This window comes from Oryx dammah, unplaced genomic scaffold (assembly GCF_014754425.2).
Source record: "Oryx dammah isolate SB20612 unplaced genomic scaffold, SCBI_Odam_1.1 HiC_scaffold_1, whole genome shotgun sequence".
NCBI lineage: Eukaryota > Metazoa > Chordata > Mammalia > Artiodactyla > Bovidae > Oryx > Oryx dammah.
The window spans coordinates 75,458,061-75,474,755 of record NW_024070185.1 but is presented as its reverse complement, the minus strand read 5'-3'; the positions used below and the strand labels follow the sequence as shown (position 1 = coordinate 75,474,755).

The window sequence follows — 16,695 nt, the reverse complement described above, 5'->3', positions numbered from 1 at the left end:
ACAATTGCACTCATCTCACATGCTAGTAAAGTAATGCTCAAAATTCTCCAAGCCAGGCTTCAACAATACATGAACCGTGAACTTCCTGATGTTCAAGCTGGTTTTAGAAAAGGCAGAGGAACCAGAGATCAAATTGCCAACATCCGCTGGATCATGGAAAAAGCAAGAGAGTTCCAGAAAAAACATCTATTTCTGCTTTATTGACTATGCCAAAGCCTTTGACTGTGTGGATCACAATAAACTGTGGAAAATTCTTAAAGAGATGGGAATACCAAACCACCTAACCTGCCTCTTGAGAAATCTGTGTGCAGGTCAGGAAGCAACAGGTAGAACTGGACATGGAACAACAGACTGGTGCCAAATAGGAAAAGGAGTATGTCAAGGCTGTATATTGTCACCCTTCTTATTTAACTTCTATGCAGTGTACCTCATGAGAAACACTGGACTGGAATAAACACAAGCTGGAATCAAGATTGCCAGGAGAAATATCAATAACCTCAGATATGCAGATGACACCACCCTTATGGCAGAAAGTGAAGAGGAGCTAAAAAGCCTCTTGATGAAAGTGAAAGAGGAGAATGAAAAAGTTGGCTTAAAGCTCAACATTCAGAAAACGAAGATCATGGCATCTGGTCCCATCACTTCATGGGAAATAGATGGGGAAACAGTGGAAACAGTGTCAGACTTTATTTTGGGGGGCTCCAAAATCACTGCAGATGGTGACTGCAGCCATGAAATTAAAAGAGGCTTACTCCTTGGAAGAAAAGTTATGACCAACCTAGATAGCATATTCAAAAGCAGAGACATTACTTTGCTGACTAAGGTCCATCTAGTCAAGGCTATGGTTTTTCCTGTGGTCATGTATGGATGTGAGAGTTGGACTGTGAAGAAGGCTGAGCGCCAAAGAATTGATGCGTTTGAACTGTGGTGTTGGAGAAGACTCTTGAGAGTCCCTTGGACTGCAAGGAGATCCAACCAGTCCATTCTGAAGGAGATCAACCCTGCGATTTCTTTGGAAGGAATGATGCTAAAGCTGAAGCTCCAGTACTTTGGCCACATCATGTGAAGAGTTGACTCATTGGAAAAGACTCTGATGCTGGGAGAGATTGGGGGCAGGAGGAGAAGGGGACGACGGAGGATGAGATGGCTTGATGGCATCACAGACTTGATGGACGTGAGTCTGAGTGAACTCCGGGAGATGGTGATGGACAGGGAGGCCTGGCATGCTGCGATTCATGGGGTCACAAAGAGTCAGACACGACTGAGCGACTGAACTGAACTAACTGAACTGACTGACTATCTGGGAGGGACCAACATCATCTTTATAAAATCTTTATAAGGGAAAGAGGGAGGCAGAAAAGTCACAGGAAATTGATAATGGAAGCAGATGGTCAAGTGATTTGGCCACAAGCCAGGAATGTGGGCAGTCTGTTGTTGTTCAGTTGCTAAGTTGTATCCAAATCTTTGTGATCCCATGGACTATAGCATGCCAGGCTCCGACCTCCACTATCTCAGGGGCCGTCTTTAAAACCTGGGAAAAGCAAGAAATGAATTCTCCCCTAGAGTCTCCAGAGGAACATAGCCTTTCACGCTTAGCCCTTTAAGATCCATTTTGGACTTCTGACCTCCAGAGTTGCAAGATAAATCTGTGTTAAGCAAAATCTGCGCTGCTTTAAGCAACTAAAGTATGGTTGTTATGGCAGCAATAGGAAATTTATACAATGTCTTTGTTCTATTTTTTCAAGGATATTTGTATAGTGGTTTTTGAAAACATAGTATCTCCTTCCAGAGCAAAGGGCTACAAGTTTACTGCACATTTAAAAGATCTGGGCTCCCTACACTTGACATTACTCTTAAAATGCAACCCACTGCATGTACAGGTGCAAGAAAATGCTAATACACTGGCCACTGCTACCTCTGGAACGAAGTCTTAAGAGTCATGTGTCTTCTCCCAGTATTCCATGAAGCTCTTAGCTTGTACGTAGGGGAAAATCTCAAACCTTTCACGATTCTCATTAGATTATAGAACTCAGATAAGCTATCATATTATCATCTACCTTTCAAGTCATTTGAGAACCAAAGTTTTAAGAATTATTTGGATGAAACGAAAGGACTAGATGACTTAATTTTTCTTTAACAGGTCTCAGCTTCCTTTGTAAAATACATCAATAAATTGCCTTTTTGTGTGTGTGTGTGACTTTGCTGTGCTTCTCTGGGATCTTAGTTCCCTAACCAGGGATTGAAACGTGGCCCTTGGCAGTGAAAGCATACAGTCCTAATCACGGACTGCCAGGGAAATCCCTTTAAATTGCCTTTTTGTGTGTTACAAAGTTTCCCAGCAGCCGGAAACAATTTTTCCTCCCAGAAGCATTATTATTCTCTGAGATTCTTAGATGACTTGCTTTATAGATTTTGTACCCTTTAACTTCCTTCTCTCTGCCTTCAGAGAACACCTAAAACTTCCCCATGGCTCATTTGGTTAGTTTATACAAGATGGCAGACTCTTCACATAAGCTAACCTCTTCTAAGGTCAGGAAAAACATTCCAAATATTATGTGTTCTGAATAAATTTCTCCTCTGAAAAGAAATCATAAGGCTTGGAGTTTTACACAGCATAAAACCAAGCTTGAATCTAATTATAAAAATATTTATCTTTGCATCTGTATGTTTCCAGGAGAACCAGTCTTACCACTTATGTAAGATATTCAGTGCTTGCCCTAGGGACTGTATCTCACATTATCTGTAGTAACCTGTTCATAGGAGAGGTCAAAAGAGTATAGCCTATGAATATTTTTAGGCATTCTCTTAAGGCCTGAATAAATTCAGACTCCTGTTAATAGATGAGCAGATGAAATGTAATAACAGATTAAAAGCAAGTTTATAATGGAATCCTGGCAATACTTACCTATATTGGAGAAAACCCACAGTAAGGTTCATCATGAGTAATATAATCAATTCAGAATTAAATAAACTTGGTAGTAAAATATGATTCTTCGATAACTGATAACACTTGCTATTCCAATTTGTGATAGAGAAAGAGGAAAAATGTAGGTGGTAGGTATGACCCATCAGCTCTCTGTATAGCTTGTTTCCCAAGGGACATTTGGCAATTTTGAGAAACAGTTGTGATTGTCGTAATAGTGGTGGGGTGATAGTACTACCTGCATCTACTAAGTAGAGGTCAGCTTCTCTGGTGGTTCAGATGGTAAAGAATCCGCCTGCAATGCAGCAGACTTGGGTTCAAGCCCTGGGTTGGGAAGTTCCTCTGGAGAAGGAAATAAGAACCCACTCCAGTGTTCTTGCCTAGGAAATCCCAGGGACAGAGGAAACTGGCAGGCTACAGTCTATGGGGTCACAAGAGTTGGACACGACTTAGCTACTAAACCACCACCAGTATTTCTACTGGTTGTTCTTTGTACTGCCTGCATCTACTGAGCAGAGGTCAGGGATGTTGCTAAAAATTCTATAATGCACAGCACCTCCCCATTGCTTTAAACCAAGAATGCTGTGGTCTCAAATGTCAGTAGCATCAAGATTGAGAACCCCTGCTGTATAGGAATGACAAAAAATGGTGAGACTGATGATGGAATAGTTCTGTACCTTGGCATCTAGTTATGGTTACATGAATTTATACACAGGATAAAATTGGACAGATACACATGCACAAATCAATGAAGATTTAAAAATATGATAAAAACTGAATAAGCCTTATAGCCCAGTTAACATGTCAATTTCCTAGTTCAATATTGTGCAGCAAAAATTTAAGATGTCACCATAGAGGAAAATTAGGTGATGGGTACACAGGACTCTTTGGAGTACTGTTTTTGCTGCGTCCATGTGAGTCTATAATTATTTCAAAATAAAAAGTAAAAAAAAAAAAAGATGAGACTGTAACAAAATAAGAACCACAGGTGTTTTCTTCAGAGAGGCTTGCTATATAACTCCTTCTCTCATGCCACTGGTGGCTGGCACAGCTGTGGGAACCAACTGAGCAGCTTGTATTCAAAGTATATAGTGGCTGTAGATCTATTTGTAAATCCTAACCAGTGGTCTAGAGTTTTAGTTGACAAATTAATAAACAACCCTCCTCACCATAAACACTTCTCCAGGATTAAGGTTCAGAAACTTATTGAACATTTCACCGTTTTCCCTTTGCTTTGGAAGTAGCCCTAGAGATACTAATGGACTGTTCCTAGGCTGTGGACCACAGTTTAAGATCAGTGTCCTAGCAGAGTTTCTATTTCTCACCACTGCCTCTTTCTCATGAAGTTGCCCCTTTCAACACACTTAACCAAATCACATCCATTCCTTTACATGTGACTCAAATTCCTTCACTTCACTTTAAAATCCTTCTCTGATTTTCCTTCCTTCCCCTGCACCAAGCAGGAGGTGAAATAACATTTCCTTCCTCTGAAACTATTGCAAAGCAAATAAGGTTCAAGTTAAGTACTGTACATATGTATCGATATCTATCACTGTGACATAAACCTTGCAGGAGACAAAGGAGAATAAAATATGATTTACTGATTTAAATGAATTTCTTCTCTAGTGGTAAAAGGGACAGTTCAATAATTGATTAACTTTAGCAGAAAATGCTATCATGCCAAGAAATTAGCTTAGGCATTGTGTGGTACATATGACAATCAAGACTTGACCCTGTTTTCAAGGACCTTGTCTAATAAAACAAATGTGCACACAACTAAGTATAACACAAGGCAAAATGGGTAAGTGACACCAGAAAGGTAATAAAGTCATATGGGAATATACAGTATTTAGAGAATATGTCTGATCAAAAAAACATTATCAGGGAAAAACTGTTAGAGAAAGTCTCATTTCAGGTAAGTCTTGAAGGATGGGTAAAACAATTAAGTCAAAATGAGAGATAAGAATTTCAATTTGCAGGGAAAATTTTGTGTTGAAGCCTAGAGGCAGGAAAGTGCAAACAAGCTTGGAATGCTTAGTGGACTCACTTGATTTAGGGTTAAGATAGGAATGAGATATTATTTTGAAACTCTGTGGAGAGCTAATAGTGACAATTATCTGGGTATCATAATCAAAGCTTAGTTCTACAGGGATAACATATGGCACCAATAATAAATAGTTTTGAGGATGGTGACTTCAACCTGGAAGCAAGGGAATCTGGAGGAGGTTACTGTTGCAATCTAGGCCAGAATTAATGAGAGTGTGAACTAGACTGGTAACAGGAGAAATAGCTTTAGATAATAGAAGGTATGTTACAAGTGATGAATTGTCAGGTGACGTGTACAAATAATTATGGTGGAAGTCAGAGAAAAAAATGATTCTGCTTGGGTGTTTTCTATTAGGGAAGCAGCAGTAATAATGGGCACATGGGGAAGTGTATTGACTTGAAGGAGTGATCCTAGGTGAGAAAAATACAATGTACAAGTATTTCTAGAGATGAGAATAAACTTGTTTGACTGCAGCAGATCATTTCTATGAGTAATGGGAGTGAAGCTTGAGAGACTAGGAGTTAAGTTGTGGAAGGCCTTGTACCTAGTTAAGAAGCTTGGGCTTCATTTTTGAGACAATGGAAGCATGATCAATGCCTGTTATTTATACCACTTTTGGACATATGTACCATCTTGTGTTACTATGTAAGTTCCTGGACACAGGATTAAAGTTTGCTCAATAAATTCTTGTTAACTGATTGAATCCATTGACTCCTTTTGTCAAGGAAGAATTCTTCTACCATGTGAATAATAACCTCTTATTATAGTTGAATTTTGAATACTGAGACTTAAAAAACGGGATCTATCCACTTACAGATGGCTCATATTCACTTATGAAAACTTAATGATAAAATGTCAGGAATTTTGTAAGCAAGGACCTCAAGTTGGTAGCTTGAGATTGGCCATTTTGCAAGTATTTACATCAAGGGGATTGGGAAATGCTAAAAAAAATATCAAAGCTTATTTTCTGAAGAGTTGGTTTTTAACACATATCAGCATGGCACTGCTTATCTCCCCCTCCTTCCATTTTTTACCCCACATCCAACTTGCTTCTAAGTTTTTTGAGGGCAGAGACTGAATCTTATTCCTCTGTATCTTCAACATTAATGTACTCAGTGTTTATAATGAATGAAGTATGCTCTTGTAATTTTTTTCTAGACTATTAATAAACAAAAGATATTAAACAGAAAATGCCTCAAATAGACATTTAGACCTCCTGGGGCAAATTGGGTTTTTTTGTAAGTAGTTTTACCAGGACACAATCAGGCTTAGTCTTGTATGTATTGTCTATGGTTGCTTCGTCATATGAGGGCAGAGCTGAGTATTTGAGACAGAGAATGCATGGCTCACAAAGTCCAACATACCTAGGATCTAGTCTCTGAAAGTTTGCTAATCCCTGATCTAAACCCATGCCTCAAAGGTTTCTTACAGGGTAGGGCTGTTTCTAAAAAGGTCCATAATGAATTACTATACTGTATATGTTTACAGATAAATTATATTACTTCATAAATCGTGCATAGACATCCAAACTTTTTAGAAATTAATGTAAGACACAGATAATCACAGAGCAATTTCGTAAGTGCAGAGTTAAACGGTTTCCAACGGTGGAACTTTCTACCTTGACGAGTAATGATTACTTCACATCTAAACATATGTAAACAGCCATTCTTTAGCAGAAAGCTCTAATTTCTTCATGTTGTTGAAAAATGCTGCCAGAAACTTCGTTGATATGAAATGACGTCGCTATAGCAATTTACACGTTCAGAACTTTAGACCCAGATTTCAGAGTGGCTTTGCTAAGAAGTGGACTTCACGCAAGAGTACTTAAAAGAGCCAGAACAGAGTAGGACGGTTTAAGAACAGAAACACCAAGTGTATCTTTGCACATCTGGGTCACGGTGTGGTGTCAAAGTTTACATTTGTGCAATACTGGTTTATAAAGTTTATGTCCGGTGTTGTACATTCCTTGCAAGCCATCTTTAAAGGCAAGTGATGAGGTCATTTCAAATTTAATATTCTCTAGGGGAAAATTAACTTCCTGTTTATTTACACATGTATTACACTGAAAATAATTTTTGAACCTTTTGTGTCAACTAAAGTCTGCAACAGAGCAGTAAGTTAATTTGATAGAATATAAAATGAACACCTCAGCTACATCGTGCTGTCCCAGCCGGGAGGGCATGCCTTGGATACTATGTTTCTGCCCCAAACATTTAACGGGACAGTATTCACAGAGAATTCACAGGTGGGCTAGCGCGCCACTGTCAACATAGGAGACCTGATCACCTGACCAAACCTGGCTGACCAGGGTGGGAGGCTCTGGCCCCGGAGCAATGACTGCTCGGAATAGAGAAGGGTGGGCTACAGGGGCGTACTCCATTTTCCTTTCTTTATGATGAGGATTTTTTTCGTCCATTAACTTATCTTTCAATTCTAGCGCACCGTGTAGTAAAAGCAAGCGTTTAAAATTTTTAAAGTACGCGAAATTTAAGCACATTTAAATATCAACTACAAAAACCCTCGCGGGCATTTGTTCCAGACCCTCCTCCCAGTGGGGTACACCATGAAGCAAGCTCAGGCTCCTAGGGGATGCGCACCGTAACCGCCAGAGTGAGGTGAGAGGGTGGGGAACTATCTGGCCTGCCACCGCGCAGGCGCATTTCCGGCCGCAGCGCCCGGTGGTCTAGCTCCCTTTCCAGTAATTTCGCTAGCCGTGACGTCATCCTCGTGCGCCCTTAACGGTGCCTCCCAGAACCCCCAATTTATTTTTTGGTGAAAGGGATAAGGACGAATGAACTGACCTCTTCCACCCCACTTTGTTTTTAGTCCTTCACTCTGGACGCGCCTACGCTTTGAGCAATGGAGCAGGAAAAGGAAAGAAAAGCACTCAGGAAACCAAACCTCGCCGGCCAGGCATGACTCGGCGACGTCGCCAGCCGCCTTACCCGGCGTGCTCCGCGCGGCGCGGGCTGAGCGGCGTAGGGGGAGGGCAAGGGAGGAGGAAGCGGCGGTGGCGGTGGCTGCTGCGGATGTCGCTGCGACTCATCGCCGTCTGAACACACAGCGGCTGCTGAGCGCCCGACCTGGGCCTGCGCCGGAGCCCACGCCAAGCTCCGCGGCTCCTCGCCCGCCAGGGCGGCCCTGAGCCAGTTGTCACTGAGGTAGCGTGCCCCACATTCTCCGCTGCCCGGCCAGGCCGGCTCTGGCGTTGCCTGGCTCCCGCTCGCTCACCCGCTCCCTCCTTTGCGCCTGAGTCACCGCCGCCGCCATGGCCGAGAATGGTGAAAGCGGCGGCCCTCCGAGTTCCCAGGACAACGCCGCCGCGGCCGAAGGTGCCGGCGCCCCCGCCGCCACTGCCTCCACGGAACCCAAGATCATGAAAGTCACCGTGAAGACCCCGAAGGAGAAGGAGGAGTTCGCAGTGCCCGAGAACAGCTCCGTCCAGCAGGTGAGGGCCGCGCTAGGCTCGGGGCGGGGTGGGGATGGCGGCAGGACCTCCGCCAGCGGCAGGAGGAGACTGTTTTGCAAGGGCTTGGGAGGAAGGGGTCGTCTCCGGAGGTGCCCTCGGCCTTTCTCCGGCGTCTGATCCCAAATTAGATCACACCCAGGTTTGTGGGTTTGCTCCTGGGGACACCGCAGAGGTTTGTGGCGGGGCCTCTCGGCCTGTTTATGAGACGCGCCGATGCCCCTCTCCTCGGCGCCTTCCTCTTGCTCCGGCGTCCGCCGACCCCAGCCTCCTCCCTCAGCTCCCCGCCTCCAGCCGCCTCCCTCTGACTCCGCACAAAGGAAAGAGACCCGCCGCCTGGCTCGGGCGGGGTGGAGGCTGGGCCAGGGTTTGGCTTAGCCCGGTCTGCGGTTTTGTCTCTTGAAGGATAAAAAAAAGAGGGGGTGCTCATTGTTTTACCTGCCTGGGGGTTAAAGTAGATTTTTGGGATGAGGAGCACGTGTGCATTTAGTTCTGCGTTTTGACCGCTGAAATCTTTCCCACCTTCCAGTCTTTAAAGAAGAAAATGAGCTATGACGTAGAAATTGCTTTCAGCCAAATCTTAATAAACTAGGCTTAAGGAGAAAGGTGGATGACTTTCATTGACGAAATGCTGGTTCTGTTTTTTTTTTTTTTTTTTTAAGTGTATTTGTCATTCTTTAGATGCCGGTCGTTGGGGAGGTTTTTGTTTGATTTTAGAGGAATAGCAACGTTATTCACATGTTAGCAATTGCAGTCAGATGAAAGAGCACGAACCTGGAGCTAATGGAGGAAATTTAAAAGTATTTTACCGCTTAAAATCTATTCAGGAATACAGTTATTGCAGTTAATTAATGATCTTGAGGAACTTAAATCATTTTAGTTTTTGTTAAATATACGTCCCAGAATATTTCCGTAATTACTGAATTGATCTCAGACAATTGGTCAGCAGATATCAAGACAGTGTGAACAGTTTATGAAGAAGCAAAAATGAAACGTACCTGTAAGTTTCCCTTAAGGAACAATAAATAATTGCGATATTTGTTTATATGATTATGAACGGTGGTGTGTTCTGTCAAGTAGTAAGAATGTGTAGCATCGTGAGAAACTTTGACCACCTTTTGAATCCCTATTTTTTTGGTCTCTCAATTTTCCTATAAAAATTTCCCTTAATTTTTAAAGTATTTTCCAGCATACAGGAAAGTTGGAATAATTGTGCAGTGAACTCTTATGTGTCCATCACCTACATTTAGCATCTTGCTTCATTTGCTTTATCAAACAATTAATCATTTATTGGTCAGTTTTATTTTTTGGATGCAATTCAAAGCAAGTAGTAGTACATGTTACGCTTTTGAAGTGTGGTGTTGGAGAAGACTCTTGAGAGTCCCTTGGACAGCAAGGAGATAACCAGTGCATTCTAAAGGAAATCAGACCTGAATATTCATTGGAAGGACTGATGCTGAAGCTGAAACTCCCAATACTTTGGCCACCTGATGCGAAGAACTGACTCATTTGAAAAGACCTTCATGCTGGGAAACATTTAGGGCGGGAGGAGAAGGGGATGAAAGAGGATGAGATGGTTGGATGGCATCTCGGCTCAATGGACGGGTTTGAGTAAGCTCTGGGAGTTGGTGAGGGACAGGGAAGCCTGGCGTGCTGAAGTCCATGGGATCGCGAAGAGTTGGGTACAACCGAGCAACTGAATTGAACCCTTGAGTTCAGGTTTTCAACTTAAAATTTTTGAAGGTAAATTTGACTTGCGGTGAAATGCAGTCGGTTGCCATTCCACGAGTTTACACAAATACATACACCTGTGTAATCCGAAGTCTTCTGGTGTCTGCTTCTGAATATGCTATCTAGGTTAGTCATAACTTTCCTTCCAAGGAGTAAGCAAGCGTCTTTTAATTTCATGGCTGCAGTCACCATCTGCAGTGATTTTGGAGCCCAAAAAAATAAAGCCTGACACTGTTTCCACTGTTTCCCCATCTATTTCTGATGAAGTGATGGGACCAGATGCCATGATCTTAGTTTTCTGAATGTTGAGCTTTAAGCCAACCTTTTCACTCTCCTTTTTCACTTTCATCAAGAGGCTTTTTAGTTCCTCTTCACTTTCTGCCATAAGGGTGGTGTCATCTGCATATCTGAGGTTATTGAGATTTCTACCAGCAAGCTTGATTCCGGCCTGTGCTTCTTCCAGCCCAGCGTTTCTCATGATGTACTCTGCATATAAGTTAAATATAGAGTTTCACATAAATGGTATATGGTATACACTCTGTTGGGTAAGGCTTTTTCATTCAGCTTAGGGTTTTGAGACTCATTATTATGTTACTCCTTGGAAGAAAAGTTATGACCAACCTAGATAGCATATTGAAAGGCAGAGACATTACTTTGCCAACAAAGGTCCGTCTAGTCAAGGTTATGGTTTTTCCAGTGGTCATGTATAGATGTGAGAGTTGTACTGTGAAGAAAGCTGAGTACTGAAGAATTGATGCTTTTGAACTGTGGTGTTGGAGAAGACTCCTGAGAGTCCCTTGGACTGCAAGGAGATCCAACCAGTCCCTTCTAAAGCAGATCAGTCTTGAGTGTTCTTTGGAAGGAATGATGCTGAAGCTGAAACTCCAGTACTTTGGCCACCTCATGCGAAGTGTTAACTCAATGGAAAAGACTCTGATGCTGGGAGGGATTGGGGGCAGGAGGAGAAGGGGACGACAGAGGATGAGATGGTTGGATGGCATCACTGACTCGATGGACGTGAGTCTGGGTAAACTCCAGGAGTTGATGATGGACAGGGAGGCCTGGTGTGCTGTGATTCATGGGGTCGCAAAGAGTCGGACACGACTGAGTGACTGAACTGAACTGACTATGTATCATCAGTAGTTCTTTCTTTTTTATTGTTTTTTGTCTTCCATTGTATGAATATACCACCATAATTTATCCATTTTCATATTGAAAGTCACCTGGACTCTTTCCAGTTAGTTGCTCTGAACACTTCTGTACAACTCTTTTTGTTGGATGAATGCTTTTATCTCTTGTTAATGCTTAGAAGTGGAATGAGTGTGTGTAACAGGGAAGCTGAATGTTTAGTTTCATAAGGAACTGTGTTTTTTTTTAAAGTGCTTGTACTTTACAATCCCACTGACAGTGCATGGGAATTCCTGTTGCTCCACATTCCTACAAACATTTGATAATATCAGTCTTTTTTATTTTTGTTACTCTAGTCAGTGTGTAGCCACGTTAACTTCTGAAGACTGTAGTTGTTTCTAGGATTTCAAGTTCAGGTCTCCATTATTCTGGCTGCTTAAAGCAGCCATGTTTAAGCATTTTACTGTAAAAGATTAGAAAGAAAGTCAATATTTTATAAATAGAAAAATTCATTTAGATCAGTTTATTATACTATTATCTGTGAGGATTTTTAAACTTTTTTGATGGTGAAACTAGAATTTCTAATTCTGTGGAAGTTTTATTTTTACTCCTCTGTAACCAAAGTAAAAATTTAACAGATAAAGTCTTTCTGCAGCAATTTTTTCTCATGGTAGTTGAATTTTTATTTTGATAAATACTTTATTTTGAAGTAGAAAGTGTGATAAAAATTTAAGCTTATCATTCATTGCATTAAAAACCTGAACACAAATTGAACTACCTGTGGGCTCTGTTAGGGGAACTACATTTGCAAAAATGTACAAGAATAAGAAAAGTTGTTTTCACATGGTTTGAAAAATTCTACTTGAAGCACAAGAGAAGTTCTGTCATCTATAATTTTAAGTTTTTCTCTAAGGGTTTCACAGATTTAAACGGTTTACTACAGATTAAAATTCGTCAATAAAATAAGCTTAATGACGTTGAGATTGCACTGAACGTTTTTTGTAAAAAATTGGGAAGTATTTGGTCCTGAAAGTTCTTATGGAATCTTAAAGGTAAAAAGGATAAGCAGAAGACCTCCAAAAAATACTATTGAAGGCTTAGGCGTTCTGTTAAAACACATCCCATTTTCTGCAGCTTAACAATCTGTTTTCTTTGTGATGTAAATTCTTTCACTACACTGTGCCAAGATAGTATTAGGGCTTCCGTGATAGCTCAGTTGGTAAAGAACCCGCCTGCATTGCAGGAGACCCGGGTTCAATTCCTGGGTCTGGAAGATCCGCTGGAGAAGGGAAAGGCTACCCACTCTGGTATTCTGGAGTATGTATATGACTGTTTTAGTTGATTGGATGAAATTATATTACATATCTTGGATAAGGTATAAACAAGTTGTAAGGTGGTTACTAAGTTTCTTATTTTTCCCTCTGTTTCTGTTTGTAACAGGGAGAAACAGGATACTTTAATACAGTTTGTATTCAATTTTAACTCATTCCAGGTTGATGATAAAGCTTATAGTTTTTGAAATTAATGTGAAATTTATTTTTTCCTTGAGTGCTCAATGGGGTAATGTTTAAATTTCTACCTAAAGGTCATTGGAATATAAACTTTTACTATGTCTTTCCATGGTGGTTTCATTAGTAAGGGTTTTCTTGATATAAGTAAATAGATTTTTTTTAATGTGTAATGGCAAAATCCCTGTGTATGAGATTATGTTTTCTCTTACTTATTCATTATTTGCTATTGGAAACAGTTTGAGGATTTCTAAGTGTCAGCAAGCAAGATGAAGTCCAGGAGAATGTTGTGGTTAACATTAGTGCAGAGAAAGGACTGGACTTCTATATACTAGCTCCTAACTAGGTTGCTCTGGGATTTTTATAGTTCTCTAGACTGTAGTCTTAAGATTTTGAACTACAGTCATCTGAAGTAATCAGGCAGTGTATTGTAGTTTAGGGAAATGTCTTCATCACTTGAATCTTTTAGAAAAATATTAACATAATGTACATGTTATTAACATACTTAGATATAATGTATGTATTGTACTGAATAGAATTGAACTTTTCCTTGATAGGGGAAATTACACTGACTCAGGGTCATTCTCACAAACGTCATTTAAAACAAAGACTTTATAGTGTAGATCTAGAACTTCGGTCCACAGGCATGCCTCAAGCCATGCCTGAGTGTTGAGCCCTTAAAATATGGTTGGACTGATCTGAAATGTGCTGAATGGGTAAAATACACACCAGATTTTGAAAGCTTGTGCCTGGTTTCTTAAGAAGCACAATGTTTCCAAGATTTATCTGTGTTGTAGCATGTATTTTACTGCTGAATAATATTCCAGTGTATGTCACATTTTATTTCTCCAGTTGATTCATTCATCAATTGATGGACATTTAGAGTGTCTCTACTTTTTAACTATTATGAATAACGCCAAGGTGAATACTTACACAAGTTTTTTGTGGACATATTCTTGAGCATATGCCTTTTGCGTTGAATTATTGGGTCATGTGATAGCTGTCTATTGACCTGCTCTTGGGACTGCCAGACTATTTTCCAAAGTGGTTGTACCAGTTTTTATTCCTGCCAACAATACATGAGGATTCCAGTTACTTTCCATTGTCTGTAACACTTGTTACTGTCTGTCTTTGTAGCTTTCCTGCTATGAAGCGTTTTGTTGTGATTACTTGACTTTCTGTTACTCAAGCAGCAGTTCTTAATATGGTCTGGGGGTCCCCATAGCCCTTCTAGGAGGATCATAAGGTCAACACTGCTTTCATAATTTCCCGAGATATTTTTTTCATTCTAATTTTCTCAAAAACAAACAACATACTTTTTCAGAATCTGCAAGATGTGGGATACCAAGACGGATGTAAAACTCCAATTGTCTTCCAGTATAAGACTGAAGTTATTTACAAAAATTTAAAAGTTATTCTTCACACTAGGAAAAGCGTTATTTTTGGTTAAAAAAAAAAATGCTTCTATTAATGTAATGAGTTTATTATTGTGAATTAATATTTTTAAAGATTTCTTAGTTTTAATTTCTAGTATATCAGTGGTTTTAACCTGCTTAAAAGCTCCATGGAGTTTCAAAAGCTCTGTGGGGTTTCAAATCTGTAATAGTGGTGTCCTGAGGCCAAAAATTGCTGCAATGGGGTATTTAATAGATTATGTAGGTAGTTTTAAGATTGAGGATTGACTTCACTAAGTTGCCATTATTTTTACCTAGAAACTATGGTAGCCTACTGGTCAGTTCCCTCCCTGCACCCCCATTAACTCCTAGAGCAGTCTCTGAAAAAATTAATCAGATCATGTTACCCTCTACATAAACTAACAACTCCCCACTGGTCTTGGACTTGACTTTAATGGGGCCATGAGGCCTTGTGTGATAAGGTTCGTTCCTGCCTCTCCAGTCTGATGCCATCTTTCCTCCTTCGTCACTTGGCTCTTGCCTTATTGACTTTTTAGTTCCTTGGTCTGTTAATCACTTTTTTTTCCCCCCTGCCTGAGGAGTTTTGTGCAGTTTGTTCTTGCTACCCAGAATGCCTCTCACTCTTTGGCTATTCCCACTCGGTGCAAAGGTCACTTTCTCAAAGAAGTATCCTTGATTTTCCAGAGTAGGTTGAGATTCCCCATTGTATTTTCTCACAGTATCCTGGTTTGGGTCATAGTTTATTACAACTTAAAGCCTGTAATCATGTGATTATTTGATTAATTTTGTGTGTGTGCGCTAGAGAAGATCTGTGGTTGTTCCCAATAGTGTTACCAAAGGGAACAACCACAGATCTTCTCTAGCGCACACACAAAAAATTAATCAATATCACGATTACAGGCTTTAAGTTGTAATAAACTATGATCCAAACCAGGATACTGGACAGAGAAGGCAATGGCACCCCACTCCAGTACTCTTGCCTGGAAAATCCCATGGACGGAGGAGCCTGGTAGGCTGCAGTCCATGGTGTCGCCAAGAATCGGACACGACTGAGCAACTTCACTTTCACTTTTCACTTTCATGCACTGGAGAAGGAAATGGCAACCCACTCCGGTGTTCTTGCCTGGAGAATCCCAGGGACGGGGGAGCCTGGAGGGCTGCAGTCTATGGGGTCGCACAGAGTCGGACACGACTGATGCGACTTAGCAGCAGCAGTACATGGTATGGTCTAAGTAAATATTTGTTTATAACTGAATCTAGACCATATGCATGATAATATTACTTAGGACTTCCCTGGTACCTCAGCTGGTAAGGAATCTGTGATGCCAGAAACCCCAGTTCGATTCCTGGGTTGGGAAGATCCCGGAGAAGGGACAGGCTACCCATTCCAGTGTTCTTGGGCTTCCCTGGTGGCTCAGTCTGGTAAAGAATCTGCCTGCAATGAGGGAGACCTGGGTTCGATCCCTGGTTTGGGAAGATGTGCTTCCCTGGTGCCTCAGCTGTAAAGAATCTGCCAGCAAAGTGGGAGACACAAGTTTGATCCCTGAGTCGGGAAGATATGCTGGAAAGGAAATGGCAACCCACTCTAGTATTCTTGCCTGGAAAATCCCATGAACAGAGGAGCTTGGTGGGCTACAGTCCATGGGGTTGCAAGAGTCAGACATGACTTAGTGACTGAACCACCACCACCACCAGTTACTTAGTGTTTACTGAGTGCAGTACAGTTGTCCCTCGGTGTTGCCAAGGATTGGTTCCAGGACCCACTGTGGATACCAAAATCTGCAAATGCTCAAGTCCCCAAGTCTCCCTCTGCGTTTGTGAATTTGGACAGCTGGCTATACATAATCTCATTGTTTTCTGCTCTCCTCTCGTGGCTTCATTTGAAGCTGCTCTCCCTGCAGCTCAACACTCTTGACTGCCACAGGATGTTCATTCTCGCTTCTAGTTACTGAAACAATTTTTCTAGAAGAGCCTTTCTTTCTTTCTTTTTTAGAGCAGCCTTAACTGAGAAGCTTCATCTCAACCACAGAACCCAGAAAGATTTGAATCAGTTCATTTCAATCACTCACTTGTGTCCGACTCTTTGCCGACAAAAAAAAAGGAAAGAAAGTTTTAAATGACCGTCTGTTTTTCCAGCCAGTATGCTTTTAAATGCATAAGAGAGAAGTTAATTCTTTACCTAAGCTAAGTGGTGTGCTAGTAGATGGTTATCAGCTAGTTCTTTGTGGGGAAAACAGCACTAATTTGTAGTGTTTGCTGATTTCCATGGTAGTAAATACCTCTCCCTATGGAAGATTTTAGGCTATGACTATAAAACTGGTTTATTCGATTCCTGAAAATTAAGACTGAGCTGGTAGGAGCTGTTGCTTACAGTGAATGTCTTAAGGCACGTGTCAGCTAACTAGCGGAGAAGGCAATGGCACCCCACTCCAGTACTCTTGCCTGGAAAATCCCATGGATGAAGGAGCCTGATAGGC

General features: G+C 41.2%; 1 protein-coding gene across 2 annotated transcripts in view; it reads left to right on the top strand.

Annotated features, from left to right (window-relative positions):
• Positions 1 to 7,930: 7,930 nt before the first annotated feature.
• Positions 7,931 to 16,695, top strand: part of UBQLN1 (ubiquilin 1) — a 55,404-nt gene continuing 46,639 nt past the window's right edge. The window contains exon 1 of one of the 2 annotated variants that reach the window (XM_040244469.1): positions 7,931 to 8,418. In XM_040244469.1, coding sequence (XP_040100403.1) covers positions 8,239 to 8,418 — 180 coding nt within the window. In that variant the 5' untranslated portion in view covers positions 7,931 to 8,238. The remainder of the gene's footprint in view (positions 8,419 to 16,695) is intronic. The other variant, XM_040244474.1, reaches the window with a different exon arrangement.